This window comes from Trichosurus vulpecula, chromosome 3, assembly GCF_011100635.1.
Source record: "Trichosurus vulpecula isolate mTriVul1 chromosome 3, mTriVul1.pri, whole genome shotgun sequence".
NCBI lineage: Eukaryota > Metazoa > Chordata > Mammalia > Diprotodontia > Phalangeridae > Trichosurus > Trichosurus vulpecula.
In genome coordinates this window covers 395,738,060-395,758,666 of record NC_050575.1, presented here as the reverse complement: position 1 = coordinate 395,758,666, position 20,607 = coordinate 395,738,060, and the positions used below count along the sequence as shown (strand labels likewise).

At 46.6% G+C, this 20,607-nt stretch overlaps 1 protein-coding gene across 2 annotated transcripts; it reads left to right on the top strand.

Moving 5' to 3' along the window:
• Positions 1-6,592: 6,592 nt before the first annotated feature.
• DHODH (dihydroorotate dehydrogenase (quinone)) lies at positions 6,593-19,346 on the top strand. 2 transcript variants are annotated; one of them, XM_036751464.1, is made up of 9 exons: positions 6,593-6,777; positions 8,153-8,365; positions 10,441-10,640; positions 10,831-10,913; positions 14,010-14,197; positions 15,719-15,832; positions 16,578-16,731; positions 16,860-17,019; positions 18,161-19,346. In XM_036751464.1, the coding sequence occupies exons 1-9, from the start codon at positions 6,757-6,759 to the stop codon at positions 18,213-18,215; spliced, it is 1,188 nt and encodes a 395-aa protein (XP_036607359.1). In that variant the 5' UTR covers positions 6,593-6,756; the 3' UTR covers positions 18,216-19,346. The 2 variants fall into 2 exon arrangements, with proteins under 2 accessions (XP_036607359.1, XP_036607358.1); XM_036751463.1 differs by lacking the exon at positions 8,153-8,365 and having other exon boundaries at positions 6,599-6,777.
• Positions 19,347-20,607: the final 1,261 nt, after the last annotated feature.

Genomic DNA, 20,607 nt, shown 5'->3' with positions numbered 1-20,607 from the left:
GATGAAGCTGACCAGAGTATTCTTCCATTAATGACTACCAAAGACAAGGCACCTTGCTCAAACACTACCTTGAATAATGGGTCTTTTTCTATCTTAGGTATTTATGGACATATATGTCATGTTAATGGTAAAGTCAACGTAGATATTCTGGGATTGTAATTTCAATTGACACTTTGTCAATTGTCTTATTGTATTTACAACCTATTTGCTTAAGAAATTCCTTTCTCATATCATGGTTAACCATACAGAGACTATAATTCTGGCTGACACAGGCATCCTGAGCCAGGAAGGGAGGGAGGGGTGAGAGGGAATCGCTCTGAAGACATAAGGTCGGCTTTGTCTGTCCTTCTTTGAGTTCACTGTCTTACGCTGAGCTCCCATGGACATCTCTATGTGCGTGTTCTCCAAGCTCTGAGAGAAATAAACACTCATGTTCAGACTCATGTTGTCTTCCTACTGTGTGAGACAGCAACTTCACCCAAAATTAAACTCAGAGGCTTCTCAAGTAGAAAGTAGAAATGAATTTTTATTACGATCCTGTGGGAAAGGGCAGTCTCCTAACAGACAGACAACTGGTGGGGAGAGGCAACACCCAGAGGGCAGAACTCAGCTTTATACCCTAACAGAAACGACTCCCACCCACCACTGACCTTTACTCTCATTGGTGGAGTTCAGGCTCACAATCTAAATGTGGAAATGTACTCAAGGAACAAGGAAAGGCTAATTTAGCCAATGCCAACTTTTAAGAACTGTTTTATCCTTATTTGGTGAGGCTTGTGCTGAGGGAGGGTTCAGTCTGCTCTAAGTTTCGGATTCCTACAGGTGGTAACTTGAAACTTAGGCCTAGCTGACAATTAGAAGCCCCGAGCCACGCTGAAAAGTCCCCACCCCCATCCATCCCACTCAACTCACAGAAAGGCCAAGATCCAGATTCCATGAGAGGGCTTCACCATCCCACTCACTATAAGTGAACTTAGTAATTTAGGTTGACAGTTTATAAGGCAGTGTTAACTATCCCAACAAGGATTCAATCTGCCAGGGCCAATGAGAGTTGAATGAACTCACAGAGTGGCTTAAACATATACATATACAAGTATGATACAAAATAGAATTGATAAGAGAAAGCAAGGTACTGTAAAAAAATCTGCTGATACAAAAAATTGTTTTTAAATAGAAGTTAGTGACAGTAAGGTAAAACTTCTTGGAAATTTTATCTTGAATCGGCCCAAGAAGAAAACTTTTGTTAGACTGGGGTGTGAAAGATGTCTATACCAGGTATATGAAACAGTCCGCGAATGCATGGAGGTGGGAAATAAGAGTAGTAAATAATGATTATATAACATTTAAATGGCACTTACAATGTGCCAGGCACTGTGCTAAGAATTTTACAACCCTAGGAGGTAGGTGTTATTATACCCCCTTTTTATAGATGAGGAAACTGAGACAATCGGAGATTCAGTGACTTGCCAAGGGCCACAAAGCTACGAAATATCTCAGGCCACATTTTAACTCTGATCTTTCTGACTCCAGACCCTGGTCTCTATCCGCTGCACTAGCTAACTGAAAGGTGGATTGAATAAGATTCAGAGGGTTTGAGGTGCCAGACTAAGGAATCTACTTTTTATCTCCATGAGTTGGTCCAGTGGCTAGACTTTTGGGCTTGGAGTCAGAAAGATTTGAGCTTAAATTCTTCTTCAGACACTTAGACAAATCACTTAACCTCTCCGTGGGTCAGTTTCTTTAAAATTGTGACTCTCTAGGCAAAGGGAAGCCATTGAAGAATTTTAAGCAAGGGAATCATGTGGTCAGACCATTTGTAATATTAAACAGGGTGGGACATTTTTTTTTTTTTAATGTTTTCTCTTTTGGAATGCTAAGGCAATCAAGTACCTTTAATGAGTCTTGCCTTTCAAATGTAATGGCAAGCAAAGTGGGACTTTTTGCTGCTTTTGTTTGAGTACTCAGCACTGAGGTAATCAAGTGCCTTTGATGAGTCTTCTCTTTGTTTCAAGTCTTTGAATCACTAGTCCTTGATGACCTGCTTAAGTCACAAGAAAGCATAAGTCTGCATGAATTTGAGTCACATGGTAGTGATGCCCTCTGATCCTGAAAAAGGGTATATATACTCTGAGGTTAGCTTTTTGTTTTGGGGCTCTCACTCACTAGAAGAGTGTCGTGTGATATGACCAGACGAGACTCTGGGTAGCCAATTGTTAAGGCTCTCCCCTGGCTTTGAAAACCCAGATGTTGGTGCTTCTCTCTCCGGTAACTGTGTGTGTATTGCTATGGACAGACAGAAGCCTGTCTGCTGATTTGTGTTACTTTGTTTGTTTATATAGTTTCTGTTTATGTTTCCTCTGATGTTCAGGGTGCTAACTTTATCCCCTGAACTAAGTGAACAATATATGTATGTTTAATTAAAGTGACATTGTTAACCCCCTAAAGTTGCTTTCCTTAGAAAACCAGATCAAAGAACCAGTGGCAGCAGCCCTCTTGTGTGCTCTTGTTGTTGGCCTTTCCCCTTCACAACAGCTGCTAGCAACATTGTTTTTACACCATTGTAACAGGAAGATCAATTGCTTTGTTTCTTTTTTTTTAATTTCTTTTTTATTTTTAGTTTACAACATTCAGTTCCACAAGTTTTTGAGTTCCAAATTTTCTCCCCCTCCCTCTTCCCTTCCCCCCCCAATGGTTCTACATATACCTTCACATAAAACTTATTTTCACAATAGTCAAGTTGTAAAGAAGAATTATAACCAATGGAATGAACCATGAGAAAGAAGAAAAACAAAACCAAAAAAGAAAAAAAAGAGAGAGATAAAGAGAGAAAATAGTGTGCTTTAATCTGCATTTAGGTTCCATAATTCTTTCTCTTTATGTGGATAGCTTTTTCTATCATGAGGCTTTTGGAGCTGTCTTAGAACCTTGCATTGCTGAGAAGAGCCAAGTCTATCAAAGTTAGTCATCACAGATACCGTGTGTCTGTAATCATGTATAATGTTCTCCTGGTTCTGTTACCCTCACTCAGCATCAGATCATATAAGTCTTTCCAGGTTATTATGAAGTCTGTCTGCTCCTCATTTCTTATAGCACAACAGTATTACATACATTCATATACCACAACTTGTTTAGCCATTCCCCAATTGATGGATCCCCTTGATTTCCAATTCTTTGCCACCACAGAAAGAGCTGCTATAAATATTTTTGTACATATGGGCCCTTTTCCCACTTGTATGATCTCTTTGGGATACAGCCCTAGAGCTGGTATTGTTGGGTCAAAGGGTATGCACATTTTTATAGCCTTTTGGGCATAGTTCCAAATTGTTCTCCAGAATGACTGGATCAGTTCACAACTCTACCAACAATGCAATGATGTTCCAATTTTCCCACATCTTCTCCAGCAGTTATAATTTTCCTGTTTTGTCATGTTAGCCAATCTGACAAGAGAGATGTGATACCTAAGAGTTGTTTTAATTTGCATTTTTCTAATCAATAGTGATTTTTAGCATTTTTTTCATATGACTATAGATATCTTTAATTTCTTCCTCTGAAAACTGCCTGTTCATATCCTTTGACCATTTATCAGTTGGGGAATGACTGGTATTCTTGTAAATTTGACTCAGTTTCCTGTATACTCTAGAGATGAGGCTTTTATCAGAGACACTGGTTGTAAAAATTCTTTCCCAATTTTCTACTTCCCTCCTAATCTTGGTTGCACTGGCCTTGTTTATACAAAACTTTTTCAATTTAATGTAATCAAAATTCTCCATTTTGCATTTCATAACACTCTCTATCTCTTCTTTGGTCAAAAATTCTTCTCTTCTCCATAAATCTGATAGGTTAACTATTCCTTGCTCTCCCAAATTGCTTATAGTATCAGCCTTTATACCTAAATCGTGAACCCATTTTGACTTTATTTTGGTATGCAGTATATTGGTCTATGTCCAATTTCTGCCATACTTTTTTCCAGTTTTCCCAGCAGTTTTTGTGAAATAGTGAGTTCTTATCCCAGAAGCTGGACTCCTTGGGTTTATCAAAGAATAGATTACTATAGTCATTGACTACCGCTTCTCATTTACTTAACCTATTCCACTGATCCACAACTCTATTTCTTAGCCAGTACCAAGAAGTTCTGATAACTGCTGCTTTATAATACAGTTTAATATCTGGTATGGCTAGGCCACCTTCCCTAGCATTTTTTTTCTAGTTTTTCCACCCAGAGGTGGAATGAGAGTAATGGTATGGGGTTGGAAGTCAGGAGGTCTAACCTGCTTCCACTGGGTAAAAACTCATTGCTCATGAGGTTTGATTTTTTTTAAAGGACTTAGGGGCTTTTTTACAGTCACGTTTTGAGGGTTTTTTTTTTTTTAATGTTTTCATGCCTTGTTTTGTATTTGGCAACTGACTATAAGGCATTGTGGGAGCTGGGTTTTCTAACCAAGGAGCTCTTGCCTTTTCCCTCTGTGAAAAGAATGTTTATTTGATTGCTTCTTAAAAGCAGGGCCTCAGAACTGGAGAGCTCTACTCTAGCTATCTACAGACCTTAAAATCAACAAGCCATTATCAAGTGTTGTTCTCCAACACAACTTTCCATCTCTGATCTCCAGACTTTTGTATGCAGAGAATGCAGTCCCTCCATTACCTTCCAGGTTCAGTGGCAGCATCACCCTCTACCTGAAGAATATTCTGATACGCTCAGATTATTTTGTGTACTTTGTATTTATCTGTGTGTATAGAACCCTCCCTTCTCCCAGCTTCTAGGGGCTGTGTTTCCTTTTGGCTCCTAGCCCAGGAACTAGCACCAAACCCCTTATATAGTAGATGCTGAATACTCTTTGAAGAATTTCTGAGCCTGTTTCCTCATTCTTAAAATAAGGTTGGGTAGGGCTAGAGGAGGGGCAGCTAGGAGGCACATGGGAGCACTTGGCCTGAAGTTCAAAGGACCTGAGTTCAAATCCAACCTCAGACACTTACTGCTGTGTGACCCTGGGCAAGTCACTTTACCCAGTTTGCCTCAGTTCCTCATCTGTAAAATGAGCTGGAGAAGAAAATGGGAAACCACTCCAGTATCTTTGCCAAGAAAACTCCAAATGGGGTCATGGAGAGTCTGATATGACTGAAAGGCCCTTTCTTTTATAACATCCTGATCTCAAATGTCCTTCTTAGAAGCGGGTTATGTCCCTCCAAAGGCATTCTGACATCAGTAATTGGGCGGAGGGGGGGGTGGAATTCTGCTACTTTAGAGTTTAGCTCCTTTGTACTTTCTGCTTTGAATCTGCTAAAACAATCTGTGCTGTGTAGTAGAAAAAGCATTGGAGCTGGGGTGAGAATCCTGCAGCAGATTTGACTTATAATAGCAGAATATTAGGAATAGAAGTCTGACTGCTACTTCTTTCCCTGTTGGGCAAAATCCTGGCCAATCATCACCTATTTATTGAACACTTAAACTGGACGACACACAGCATTAGTCCTGAAGGAGTCAAGATCTAGTTGAGACCCAATACCTGTCCTCAAGGAGTTTACAGCCTTGGGTTAGTGGGGATAATACCAAAACAAATTCCAGATTAAGGAGCAGGCACTTTATCTTATAGCCAGTGGGCTTTTTCAGAGGTAGAGAGACCAACATATATTTATTATCTGCTATCTATCAGGCAGTATGTGAGGAGCTCAGTATTCAAAGACAAAACTGACAGTCCCTGCTCTCAAGCTTATATTCTAACCAGGGAGACACAGGTATACGGGGGTCTATGAGATGTTTATAAATGATATGATAACAATAGCAATAATATATATATATATATATATATATATATTTATATATAATTTTATGTATATGTTTACATAATACAAATTATATAACAATTACATTTTTATGTTATATGCCTTTATATAATACAAAATTATGTAACAATAGCTGCCATTTGTCTAGCGCTTTAAAGTTTGCAAAGCACTTTACACAAATCATCTTTCTATCCTCACAACACTGGGAGGGAGGCGCTATTATTTTCGTCATTTTACAGAAGAGGAAACTGAGGCAAATCGTGTTGAAGTAACTCGCTGGGAATCTCACAGTTTAAGTAACCTGATCTATAAAGGTCACTTTACACACTCTAACGCTAGGACTTCCTTAGGGGAAGGAAACATTTTTAGAGCCTCTCTGCCCTTCAGCACTTAGTTTCTGTAAAATAAAGGGATAAACTTCGTTGAACTCAATCCAAATCAAGAAGCGAATGTATTGTTCCCTTTTTTCACAAGCCAGACACTGAGAGAGAAATGCAGGGGATGGATAAAAAGCAAAAACCAAAATTGGAGCCTGCCCTCCAAGTGCTTATAATCTAGTCCTCTCACCGATACTGTAATGTTTGGTCCTCCCGGCCAGGAGAGGGCAGCACAAAGAACAAGCTGAAGGAGAACGCTCTCCCTTCCCCCTCCCTTCGCTCATCAGCGCGAAGAGGCCTCCGCGAGCCCTTCCCCCTGGGGCGCTGACCCCGCGGGGAGCGGCCCCTTGACCCCTCCCCCAATGCGCGTGGGGGCCCCACTTCCGACCTGCTCGGCTTGGGGTAGGTCATGGAAGGAAACTCCTCTGTACGAAGAGGTTGGGGTTAAGTTAACCAAACCCAGGTTAGGCCTTCCGGCATCCCGACGTCGAGGGGCGGGTTTTCCTTTGCACCGCCCCTTCTGATTGGAGGAAGGCCGCCCCGCCTCCGCCAATGGTCGCGGAGCTGGGGGCGGGGTTTTCCACGGTGACTCGCCGGGATGGCGCGGCGGCTGCTGAGGGTAAGGATTCCTCCACCCCCGCCCCTGGCGGGGCGCCCGGGCGGGGCGCCCGGACAGGGCCGGGGTCTGGAGGGAAGCAGCGAGCCCCTGGGCTTAGGTGTGCGTGCAGTCCCCCACGAGCGCGTGCCCTGTGGTGGGGCATGGGCGGCCGAAGGTCGGGGTTCACTGGCCCAGTGCCGGTGCCACGTGGGTTTGGCGAAGCGCCGCCAATCTCTGACCCCCGGGAGGACCTGAGTTCAAATGTGACCTCAGACACTTGTAGCTGTGTGACCCTGGGCAAATCACGTCACCCAGTTTGCCTCAGTTTCCTCGTCTGTAAAATGAGCTGGAGAAGCTAATGGCAAACCCGCTCCAGTTTCTCTGGCAAGAAAACCCCAATGGGGGTCACAGCAAAAAAAAAAAAAAAAAGACCCAACATTGTGGCCAAACTGCGCTGGGGGTGGGGGGGCTGCCCTCAAAGGGCTTACTTCCCACCGATTATAAGTTTGCCCTGCTAGACTCCATAGAGTCTCAGGAAGAGCGGAGGTCAACTGCAGCTTGAGACTTGTACTAACTTTTAGTGTGACCTTGGGCAAGTCATTTAACCTCTGCCTGCCTCAGTTTCCACAAATGCAACATGGGAATAATAACAGCGCCTCCCTCTCAGGCCTTTGTGAAGATCGGAGATTCTGAAGCTCTTATCCCTGTATGTAAATGCTTATTCCGTTTCCCAGCTTCCTGTGGAGCTTGGGGTGACTCTGGGCTCTCCAAGGCCGTGCCAGTTAGGAAGGCCTTGAATGCTGACGGCCCCAGCAGGGGGTGGGGCTGGGGTCTGTTCACAGCAATCCTCTGGAGACATTTACGAGGTTAGGGCTTAGGGGGTGTGACCTGCTCCTGCGGGTGGAAGCTCAGAGTGTGGAAGGAACCCATCCGAAAGAAAGGAAAACCAGCGTCCTTATCTTGTAGTCAGCATGTCTCAGGGTTCTTAACTGGGGCCCTAGATAGATGTCAGGGTGCCCTTGGACTTGACCCAGGAGGAAGGAGCATCCTCGTTTGCACCGACCCTTAAAGCGGATGGACATTTTCTTCAGTTAGGGATGCAGGCCGCAAAGCCTCATGCCGAGCATCTGCGAGTGGTCCCGGCCAGCCCCTCTAGAGGGATCGTGGCACACCGGGGGCTCAGACCTCGGGGCAGATTTGGTGGGCGAAGCCTCATTCTGAGCATCTGCCAGTCCGGGCCAGCACCCCCAGAGGGCTCGCGGCCCACCCAGGGGCTCAGACCCGGCCAGCCCCCCCAGAGGGATGGCGGCCCACCCAGGGGCTCGGACCTCGGGGCTCATTTGGCAGGCGGGTGGCATGGCCCTCGGGGGACATCTCTGACGAGCTGATGTTACAGAAGCGGGCCCAGGAGGCGGCGATGATCCTCGGAGGCGGGGGACTGATCTTCACCTCCTACCTGACGGCGGTGGGGGACGAGCGCTTCTATGCCCAGTACCTGATGCCCGCGGTGCAGCGGCTGCTGGACCCCGAGCTGGCTCACAAGCTCACCGTCCGCTGCATCTCCGCGGGGCTCCTCCCGCGAGCGGCACCGCCGGATTCCAGCATGCTGGTGCGTCCTCTCAGGGTATGGGGGGGGGGGGCCCATTGGACCCCAAAGTATATCCAACGGGTGCTGGTGGAAGCCGCGGGCATAACTGGAAATTTGTGAGTCCTCGGACTGGCCAGAGTGATGAAACTTCCCAGCATCCCTTTTGTTCCGTGTGCCCAATGCGGGTCCGTGTTTTAACAATGAGTAGGGCTGAAGAGTGCTGGGAGCAGAACTGACCTGAATACATGCAGTCACAGGCAACAGGCACACACACACAGATGTGTGTAAGTACACTTTTGTGTGTGTGTATACACATGCACGTGGGTGTCATGCAGCCTCTTCCCAACATCATCCATCTCTATCTGTCAGACCGCCCTGTAGGTCCCACAACACATTCCTTCGGTGTTTCAGTAAAGCAGTTAACAGTGAGGTTCCAGCGTGTGGCTGGAGGCATTACAAGTCCTTGTCCCTCACGTGTGTCTGGAGGACACAGTCCTTGAGGACCCAAGTAGCGCAGTGAGTCCAAGGCAAGTGTTGGGGTCTTACTAGAAAGAAGCGGACACGATGGTGTGTAGAATGAGTAGGTCTACAAATTCAGTTTGATTCAGTTCACTGATCATTTATTAAGCACCTACTTTGTGCTGGGCACCGTGCCCTCTGGGGATCCAAAAAGAGGCAAAAGGCGGTTCTTTCAGATTAACGTTTTTATTTACAAGAAACACGGTTTGCTGGACTTGTCCTTAGGAGGTCCCCAACCCCTTCCACTGTATGGGTTTCTTTTTGTTATCCCCTCCAAACCGTAGCCGGGGCTCCCTCTACCTGGAGGAGAGCTTGAGCATTGTGTCAGGACCCGATAGAGCCCTGCCAGCTGGAGGTTATCGGTCCTTCTCCTTTCCTCCTTCCTTTTCCTCTCTGCCCTGTCTTCCTAAGGCTTCTTTCTCCTAATTCTTCTCCTCTTCAACTTTCTCACTCCCTTCCTTGTTTCTCCATTTCTCCCTTCCCTTTCTTTCTCTCCTACCCTATAGCTCAGGATTCCCCTGGCCCTTGCTTAGTTCCCTGTGGCATGTGGCTGTAGAGGTGGCTGACTGTCACGTGTCATGCCTTCAATAATCAGTTTTATAGGTTAGAGCTTTATGCAGCAGGAAAGGGGAGGGTGTATGTGTGTGTGCATACATGCACATGCATGCAGCTATGTATCATGTACATATACATTTTATAGGTTTATATATGTGTGTACACATGTAAATATGTATGTATATGTACATGTATGTATATACATATACCCACATGCATGGTGTGTGTATAGCTAATGGTTAAAAGTGCACCTTGATTTGTACTGCCTCATATTTCTTTCCTCTTCTGTGTCCATATTTAGACTACATTCCCTAGTGTAGGTGTTCTTGACCTTTTTTTGGCAGTCTAGTAAAGCTTGTGGACTGGTGTTGCAGTGGATAGAGTGCTAGGCCTGGAGTCAGGAAGACCTGAGTTCAGATCTGGCCTCAGACACTTATTAGCTGTGTCACCTGGCAAGGCACTTACGCTTTATCTGCCTCATTTGCTTATTTTTAAAATGGGGATGGTAACAGCATCCGCCTCCCTGGGTTGTTGTGAGGATCCGATGCAATGACATATGTAAAAAGCCTTGCAGACCTTAAGGCACTGTATGAATGCCAGCTGTAAAAACTCACATGGAAGGAAATGTTAGATTTCAGTTTGAGTTGAGTGAAAATAAGGTTTTTTTTCCTATCCACCAACCCCAGGTTAAGGATCCCTGTTCTTGTATGAAAAGCAGGACACCTCTCCTTTGTAGCTGGTGGGATTTTCTTGGCTCAAAAGATACTGTCAGAGCGGAAGGCTTGAAATACAGGAGAGAGTTAAGGATAGGAAGAGAGAGACTGTTCTGAAAGGAAAGGAAGTCATTTGTTGTTCAGAGAAAGGATCTGTTGCTTGGACCGAGGGGAAACAGCGTTAGCTCATTAGAATGAGATCACAGTAGCTGTAATCTAGGCGGGTGTCCTTGGCCTGCTAGCTTTGTTAGCACGTGGTGTTGAAGTAATGGAGCTGAGGCTGTACAATTGATCTCTTTGTCCCTCTAGGAAGTACGAGTCCTGGGCCATAAATTCCGAAATCCCCTGGGAATGGCTGCGGGCTTTGACAAGCATGGGGAAGCAGTGGACGGACTTTATAAGATGGGCTTTGGTTTTGTTGAGGTAGGAAGTGTTACCCCAAAACCTCAGGAAGGAAACCCTAAACCCAGAGTCTTCCGACTCCCAGAAGATCAGGCTGTTATAAACAGGTAGGTGAAGAGATCTGGTTTATGAAGAGTTTCTTAGTCAAGATCTAAAGATGGGGAAATCATCTTGTGTTTCCTTCCCTTCTCCCAAAGTGGGTGTTGGTCCATCCCTCAGAATGTTGCAAGTGCGACAGCATTTCTGGGTGGGGGGCCAGGCCCCTCCCAGTGAGCCACGTTCTCTTGTATTCCACAGATACGGCTTCAACAGCCACGGACTCTCCGTGGTGGAGCACAGGTTACGGGCGCGGCAGCAGAAGCAGGCTAAGCTCACCCAAGGTAAAGCGGAATCCTCCGTCCTGGATGTGGCTTGTTAATTAGCTACTAGGGAAAACCTGAGCAGAATTTCTGTGATGGAAAAATGTTGGAGCCAAACTCCTAAGCATTGTGTGTGACTCAGTATTTTGGGTGAATTCTACCTGGTTAAATCATGTGACCTCAGACAAGACTCTTCCCCTCCATGGGCCTAATTTCCTCATCTGAAAAATGAGAGGGGAGGAGTAGGTGGCCTTTGAGGTCTTTCCAGCTCTGGAGCTAGGCTCCCGTGGTCCTAGAAAGGGCCAGCTTTTAGAATTTGTTTGTTTGATTTTTTTCTCTCTCTTGTTTCTTCTTTTATTTTTAAATAAATTGTGCAATTTCTCTTACTTTATAGGTGGGGAAATTGAACGAAAGTTTGGGTGGCCTGCCCAGGGTCTTAGCCAGTCTAGCACGGGGCAGAGCCATTCAAACCTGAGCTATCCAGTGGCCGGCTCAGATCTTCTTTTAGAACGAGGCTCCCCCCTTTTCATGTCCTTGAGATCATGACCCATAATTGCATGGCTTCTTTGGTGACCATTTTAAGGGCTGTAGTCAGTCAATAAGCATTGATTAAGCTCCTGCTAAATATCAGTGCTGGGGATACAAAGAAGGGCAACAACACAGACCCTGCCATCCGAGACTTCACAGTCTAACAGTCCTGGGTCAGGGACAGCTCACCGTTCTTGGGTGTTCTCCCTTGGTCCGTCTGCTGGGACACATTCAGTCATACCGTCTTCTGTGGCCTGGGGCTGTTGTTATGGGCTGCCCTCCACGGCTGCTTTGGCCGGCAGCCCTTTGTGGCTCTCGGGACACTCCTTCCGCTAGGTTTTAGTGGGGGCAGATTTCCTGTTGGAGGGAGGGGGCAGGCAAATTATACAGAGCATGTGGTTCATTGCAGGGACTGATCATCATCATCATTTTGTATTGGAGAGGCAATGTGACCTTGATGTCAGGATGCCTTGGACACAGGCTGGCTGTGAGACCGTGGACAAGTCACTAAACTTTTCAGTGCCCCAAAGTGATGAAATCACAGGTCCAGACACCCCTCTCCCCCCAACACCAATGAATTTGTGTATTTCTTTACAGCTTCCAAAACACATTCATCATCTTATTTGATCCTCACAACACCCCTTTCTGTGAGGCTGGCTGGCCAGGTAGTACCATTCCCATTTTACAGATGGGAAATGAGGATCGTAGAGGTGAAAGCACTTGCCTGTAGTCATCTAGCTTTAAAGTGTCAGAGCCAGGACTCAGACCTCAAAGCTTCTGACTCCTACCCCAGCGTTCTTTCTACTACATTGTTACCTCGTTTGAAAGGTCTCTGGGTACTTAGCAGCAGGGGACACCATTTTTAAATGCCGCCCACTGTGTCCCCGGATACATTTAGTTGTTTTGTAAAGAAAACTCTGCTTTGGTGGTTCTGACACCGATAACAAACACCTGCCCATCTGGGACCCTGGAAAGGTCATAGAGAGGCTTGGGATACTTTCCAGGCTCTTTTCTCCCTCTACTTTCCTCTGGCTGATCATGCTGGGGGCTGCTCTAGTCCCATCCTCTCATGGTTAGAGTCAATTGAAATGAAAGGACATCCTCTCTCTGAAGTCATTGGAGGGCATCTGCGCCAGCTTCTTTACCAGATGACGGTTGGAAGTGATGCTGGGAGTTAGGGGAAAACTTGCATTTTTCACCATTAGTGTGCCCAGAAGTGTGGGGTTGGAGAAAGACACCAGACCCCAAGAAAAGAGAAACGGCTCAGGTTCTGCTTGAATCAGGCCGGATCAGCAGGGTCAGGTGGGTGCTAGTGAACATCTGGTCAGCTCCAGGTCTGATGATACTTTCCAATCTAACTTAATCTGAGTGGTTGGCAAGCATTCCAAGGCTTTTGTTAAATGCCCGTCGTGTGAGAGGGAGTGTGCTATAATGTGCAGAGAGCCAGAATTCAGGTTGGGAAAATCTGGGTTCTAATCCTGCATTTGATAACGTACTGGCTTTGTGACCCCAGACAAGTTAAACTCATAATTTGAGCTCTTGGTATCCCAGATTATGAGAAAGGGAAGAAACAAATAGGCATTTATTAAGCACCAATTAAGTGCCAGGCACCATGCTAAGCATTTCACAGATATTAGCTCACTTGATCCTCACAAGAACCCTGGGAGGTACGTTAGTATCCTCAGCTTACAGTCTAGGAAACTCAAGCAGACAGATTAAGGGACTTGCCCACGGTCACATGTCTAGTAAGTGTCTCAGCTGGATTTGAACTCAGATCATTTTGACTCTGAGCCCAGGCTCTGTCTATTGTGTCACCTGGCTGCAGTTGCTAATATGCAGTGGTAGAGGGATTTTATTCACTAGAAGTTCCCTGAGTCAGTGAAACCACAGGTCTGGACCAAAAAAAAAATGTTCAAAGGCCTCCAGCTGCAAAAAGAACTAGAAACATCCCTTTCTTCCGGGAGGTTACATTTTGTGGGGAGGAGGGGACAGTTGGGACTTGGGCATTTATGCAGGTCAGTAAACGCAAGAGAGTGTGAGGAGGGATAAAGTCCTGTCAGGCGAGGAGATCAGGGACAGCTTCCTGTAGGAGGTGACCCAGATTGGAGCTTGAAGGATTGTTAGTGGCAGAAGAGAGGAAGAGCTTGTTCTGGGCTTGTAGGAACATCCTAGAGAATTGCCGGGTGGCTCAGGCTCCCCCCTCCCATAGCCCCCTACCCCCACCCCCACCAAGGGGTCGTCCCCACTGTCTTCTGAGTTAACATGAACCATTGGCTTTCACCCAACTGTTCCTGAAAACCCAGTAAGTCAGAGGCCCTGGTTTTACTTTAATTCCCTTTTTACTCACACAAGTAAACCAAAATGGGTAATTCTTCACCTTGGGTCTGAGAAGGTTATTAGCAAGTCTGAATGCTTCCTTTTAGAAAAGAGGTATCATTAATTCTGCTGATGTCCTGGGCTGCTTCTCATCCATTTGAGAGAAAGCTCTTTGCAGACAGCATGGTGCATATCCTTCTGAGCGGAAGGAAGCGGGGTCACCTGAACAGCAGCAGGTCCCCCAGATCTCAGGTGTTTGAATGTCTCTTGCAGATGGGATGCCGCTAGGAATAAACTTGGGAAAGAATAAGACCTCCTCGGACGCTGCAGCCGATTACTCAGAAGGAGTCCGAGTGATGGGGCCTTTGGCAGATTACCTGGTGGTGAACGTGTCCAGCCCTAATACCGCTGGACTGAGGAATCTACAGGGGAAGGAAGAATTGCGCCAGCTGCTGACCAAGGTCCGCCATCTGCCAAATCCGTATTTGAAAGATCAGTCTTAAAAACGTTTGAATTCAAATTGGCTTAGGAGGTTTTCTGATAATGCTTTTTGTTGGGAAAAAAGAAAGAAAAAGCCGAAACTTTACATAGAGTTTTTAAAAAAGATTTTTAATTGATATTTTTGTTTTTATATTGTGTAGATTTCCTCTCATAGCCCTCTCCCTCTGCCCTCTCAGACAGCCTAACCTTGTAAAAAAAAAAGCAAACAAACAATGCATATAGAGCTTTGATATGCCTGCCATCTGGGGCTAGGAATCATAATTTCTAATCATTTTGCACTTGCAACCCTAGAATCATCTAACTTTTTTCAGAAACTTTTCTAGATATAGATAGTTCTCACTTTAAGTAAATTTACATTACATAAATTTTACTTTATGTAAAGAATTCTGAAAGAAATCCACATTCCAAAAAACCCATCTATGTTAATTTTACTATGTAGTACTGTGTTCTCTTTCCCTCGCCCTCCCCGTCTCCCTCTCCTTCTCCCTCTCCCCTCCTGCCCCTTGGCTTGGCACTCTGTGGCCTCTCACCTTCCCCCCCCAAAAAAACCCAAAAAACCCTCTCAAGTGAAAGCAGAAGAATGGATTGTGGAGAGACCACCACCAGAGTGGGTGCTTGGCTCGAGACCTCTGGCACTGCTCCACCCACCTGCCTGCAGGTCTGGTTCCATGTGTCTGTCTTGCCTGTCTGCACTCAGGCACTATGTGTCCATCCCTGGCCCATGTGTTCCTCCTTCTGCTCTCACTTCTTTGTCCCTGGCCACTGTATGTCCTTGAACCATGTGCCAGCTCCCTCCCTCCACAGGTGTGTGGTTCCCTTTCTGTCTCCCTCTTCTGTCGCTCCTCCACATCCATGGGAAAATTCTCATTACACAAAAATCACTTTATGTAGAGGTCTGCAGATGGTCTACTTATATAAAGTGAGAACGTCTAATTATTACAGATCATGGGCTGTATTAGGAAATCAATCCTTTGTGATTTCAGCAGCTTTGCTCTTTATAATTTGGAAAGATTGACTCAAATTCATATTGATCATCCTTTCTCCTTCTCTTTCCCCCTAATTCTTCACTCCCCTTTCCCCCCTCCCCTATTACTGCAGAGGACAACACCATCCTCCCAGGGCCCCAGACTCACAACCTAGGAGTCCTCCTGGACCCCTCACTATCTCTCACCCCCCATATCCAAGCTGTTGCTAAGGCCTGTCAATCACACCTTTGCAGCTCTAGATGCTTGTCTTTTCTGAAAATGCAGAATTATCCCTTTAAGTTTGTGACTTCATTTTTTGTTTACTTTTTATTCTTCCCAATTAGTAACTTCCATTTATTCCTTTTTAAAAATATCACAGTCATTTCCTGATCTGTTCTCATCAGCAAATCCTCCCTTCTCACGAAGAAACTCTGAAGAATTGCTATAGTTTATAATTTCATTGGAAATTTTCTTCATCCCAAGAAGTTTCCGACTCTAATGACGCCTTGTCTCCAGGTGCTGAAGGAGAGGGACGCCTTGCAGGGTGGGCACAAGCCGGCGGTGCTGGTGAAAATTGCCCCGGATCTCACGGCCCAAGAGAAGAGGGAGATAGCCAGTGTGGTCAAGGAGGTGAGAGTCCCGGCCGAGGCTGGCGGTGTGCTGTCTCATGGTCTGCCCTGCTCTGCCCTCGTTCAGAATTGGCCCTTTAATCCCCGCCCCTGGGACTGGGGGCTGATTGGCTATCGGTTGTTATGGGTGAGTCAGGAAGTTGTCCTTGTACCCGAGAAAGCCAGTCTTTGCTTGCCCTCTTGGCCTCCTCCTCTCTTTTTTCCCCAAACCTTCCTGCTTCCGTCAGTCTTCACTTGGAGGTCCAGCCTTTCTTGGTCAGACCTGGGCGGAGACTCATGTTCTCTGCTTATTCACACAGTAAAACAAGAACGTAGTAATAATTTCACATAATTGAATAATTTAAATAACATAGTAACTATTTACATAAAAGCACCGCACTTCAGTAATCCCCCTGGAGCCTCACAACACCCCTGGGAGGCAGGTGCTGTTATTATCTCTCTTTTACAGATGAGGCGGCAGGGGCAGACTGCCGTGAAGTGACTTAGCCAGGGTTTGAACTCGGGTCTTGCTGGCTCCAGGCTCTTCCCACTGCACCACCAGTCGCTGTACTGTGGTCAGGGATTACATGCCAGCTCTGGATTTCTGGTGACCCTGGTCAGATGTGCCTGGGTTACTAGGCTGAGCTGCCTCTTCCTTTCTGGAATACTGCACTAGGCATGTTGGGGGTTCCTGTAGGCCCAAGAAAAAAGGCCCTTTTTGTCCAGCATTCGTGGCTCTGATGCATTTCTCTGTTCCCACACTGCAGCTGGGCATTGATGGGTTGATAATCACCAACACAACTGTTAGTCGTCCTGCCAGCCTTCAGGGTGCACTTCGATCTGAAGTGGGAGGACTGAGTGGGAAGCCCCTCCGAGACCTATCGACCCAGACCGTGAGCGAGATGTACTCGCTCACCCAAGGTGAGGCCTTCCAGAGCCCCGAGGGACCATTCTGAATCATGCCTCTGTAGCTATTGTTTGGGTGGGAGGGGTCAGAAGAAGAAGACCACATGGTCATGGGTGCCCATTTTCATTCATTTACTCATCAGGCAAAATCCCCATAATTGGAGTTGGTGGGATCAGCAATGGGCAGGATGCACTGGACAAGATCCGTGCTGGCGCCTCCTTGGTGCAGATGTATACAGCATTTACTTACGGGGGACCACCCGTGGTCGGGAAGATCAAGCGGGAGCTGGAGGCCCTTCTGAAGTAAGTAGTCTGAAGCCAGATCCTATAACTGTCAGTGCTGATGTGGCCTGTCTGTGCTCGGCCACCCAAGCCCTTCCCACTGTCCTGCTCTGCAGAGGCTTCTCCTCCCGGCCTCCGCCCCCCCGTGGCTGCCTTTGCATGGGCTGGCCTCTAGGGCTGGAGGGTTCTGCTTCCACACTCCACCTCTTAAACTCCACCTTCTTCAGGAAGCCTCTCTAGTCCCGCCAGCGTCTAGAGCAGGGGTGGGGAACCTGCGGCATCAAGGCCATATATGGCCTCAAGTTTCCCCACCCCTGATCTAGAGCCTTTCCCTTGACTGTTGCCTTCCTTCTGCTCTGCGTGGATCTTGTGTATATCTTATTCTCTACATTTTGTCTCCCCTCCTAGAATGGAGGCTCCTTGGAGCCCTTGGGGGGCTGTTCTTACTTCTCTTTGGGTTCCCAGGGCTTAGCACAGTGCCTGACACACACACAAACCACTTCCTAAATGCTTCTTGATTAATTGATTGGTGGATGCAGCTTTTGAGCAGGTAGAGTGTCTTGTATGTCCTACCTGGGACAGATACTTCCCAGATAGGAAATACACAAAGTACAAATCTTAATGTAAAAGTTATTAGTGTGGTATATATTTAATTTCATTATCTATACTTTCTAAGAACACCAGGGGGATTCCTGATGTCTTCCCACAAGTAGGACTGGTTTTATTAATGAGCCAGCCAGTAGCTGAAGGTATAGAGCCTATCCACTTCCTAGTTTTAAAGAGGATGTTGTCAGTGGGATGGAGACTGGGATGGATAGAAACGTGTCATCTCTGGGGGGATGGGCTGCTGTGAGATAGAACACGTCCTCCTGTTCTTTTAGAAGAGAGATATCGATCTAGGTTTGACAGAAGGAAAAAATGTGTTGACAATTGGAGGCCTCCATGAGGAGAACAGGCTGCTCTTGGAGGAAGGAGATCCCCCGCCAGCAATGTTGTGGAAGGAGTTCTTGGGCCAGCGCTGGTTTTGTGAGATGGGGCTGTAGGTTTGTTCCAACTCCGAGGTTTTGTGTTTCTGTGGCATGCTGGTAGATTGTAGGCTGTCCTTGAAAATTGCACTAAGTCTGTGATGTCTTTATAGCAGCCTCTGTTTCTTTTGTTCCAGAGAACAGGGTTTCAACCAGCTCACGGATGCCATTGGAGCAGACCATCGGAGGTGAGCAAACAGCAGTGAGTCATGGCCTTCATGGATGGAAGGAATCTGCCTCAAAGCTGCTTCCCCACATCTAAGGAGACCTGGCTCCCTGACCTGGCAGGACTGGATGATGGCACGGGCCTTGAGTCCTCAGAACACTCTGACTGTGAACCTCAATCATGATTCTTTCCAGATTCAGGCCCCGAGACCTTGCGTTATGGTGAACGTTCTGTACATAAGAAAACTGTTGTGGAGTAGTCATGTAAAGTTTGTACTTGGAACCCTAGCTTCTTTCTCTAGGGCCTCTTCCTCTCCCCATGCCCCTCAAAGCGTTGTGACTTGCATCAGGCGTTCTGACGACCAGGCCTGAGCCGAGGTTCTCTTGGGAAGCCTGCACAAGGGCCACTTTTCTCCTCCAGGAGACGGGCAAGACTGGGGGAGGGGACAACCCCGGCTCTTCTCAGCTGAGGAGTTTTTAGCGCTGTCTGTCGCTGTGGGCCTTTAGGGACGAGGCACAGGGACCTGCTTCTGATGGAGAGGCGCTTTTCACACACGGCTGATGCAGGGATTTGCTTTGCTTGATTGCCTACTTGTGACAAGGTTTTTGTTTTCAGTCACAGTAACAGCAGTATCAGTCGTCATGGCATTTCTGTGGTGCTTTATGGTTTACAAAGCCATTCACGTGTGTTACCTCATTTGACCCTCCCACAAAAGGCGGGCGCTGTTATTCTCTGCAGTCTCATGCATGAGAGTACTGAGGCTGAGAAGGTAAAACGAGGGGCAGCACAGATGTCTGGAGCACGATTTGACCTCGGCTCTTCCTAACTCCAGGTTCAGCACTCTCCTGTACCTCTCTGCTCCCCTGGGAGAGAGGGGAAGGGAGAAGGCGGGGTTCAGGTTACAGTTTCCTGACCCCACAAAGATGGGAAGAGAACAGAAGGAAGGCCAGAAGGCATGTAGACAGGCCCGCCGGCTCTGATAGTTACCGGTGTTGAATTTATTGTGCTTGAACAGAAAAGCCTGCTGTACATCAGGGAGGTTTGCAGTTTCCCGTACCCTCCTTTTCCTTTCCAGTACATATGGACACACTTGTTTTATTAGGTGTTTGTTAAACTAAGAATTTTTAAAAATAAAATGCAACAACGCAGGAAGGACATTTGAGTAGGGGCAGTAGTCATGGTGGAGTGGGGACAACAGGTGATTCGCCCTTGTGTGCTTCTCCATTTCCTTCCCCTCAAATAGAAAAGAATGGCCAAGCGAGAGATGAGGACAAGGGAGAATTGGAAATAAGAATTTCCCCCAGGATGAGCAGGGGTAGGGACAGACGTGGGCTGACAGAGGTTCTACAGCAAGGCCAGGCTGGTTTGGAACCAGGGTGATGAGGTGCCTATGTAGACTGTGAAGTAGAGGTGTGTGGGCACTACAGTAGGGAGGTGGGGCCCGCAGACCTGGTCTAGGGGGGACGTTCCTTCCAGCACTGGCTTCCGGGTGCAGACGAAGCGCTTGCTAGCCTTGGAGGGAGGGAGAGTCACAGATGCACATAGTGGTGGTCCAAAGGATTGCTGTGCCTTTGATCTGAGGGTGAAGGATGTTTGCAACATCAGTGGGGAAACAACTTTGTAAAGGGCTTTGTGAAACTTCACACGCCCTCAATGTCTCAATCCAGTTGTATAATTTCAGTATAATTGGGTTCCTTTGTAATCCTGTGTTTTATTTTATACATGTCAAAGGAATGTTCTGAGAAGGGGTCCCAGACTGCCAAAGGGGACCATCATACACACACACACACACACACACACACACACACACACACAGAAGGTTAGGGGGACAGAAGATAGCCTCACTTCATGTTTTGTGTGCGCCTCGTACCCCCAGACGAGAAACTTCCGAAGGGCAGGGACTGTGTCTCATTTAAATTTTGTAGGTCTCACTATTGCTTAGCACACAGTAGGTGCCTAATAAATATTTCATAGAATTAAATTGAAATTCTAAAGGTCACCAGCCATGGCTCTCAGAGGATCTGGGCTTTGCTGTTTACTATCTCTTTGACACTGGGCAAGTCACTTCTCTAGGCTCTAGCCTCCTCATCTGTTAAAAAAAAGGGGGGGGGGCCTGGAATAGATAGATGACCTTTGAGGTTCTTTTCCTCTCTAAAACTATGCTCTGATGAAAACCTTGAAAAAACTAGAAGAATTAACAAATAATTAACAGAAATGAATAATCATTAACTGAAGAAATAAATGGAGATTGTGTTTTTTGGAAGCCAAAGAACAAAGTATCTAGCTAGAGCACATTGACCTGGGGTTTGCCAGTGGTGTTAGTGACAAGGTTCTCTTCTGACTCTCGCTTCTTCTCAGGTTCAGCTGATTCACCTTTTCTCATCTCCCAAGTGCAGAACAGGAGTTCTTAATCTTTTG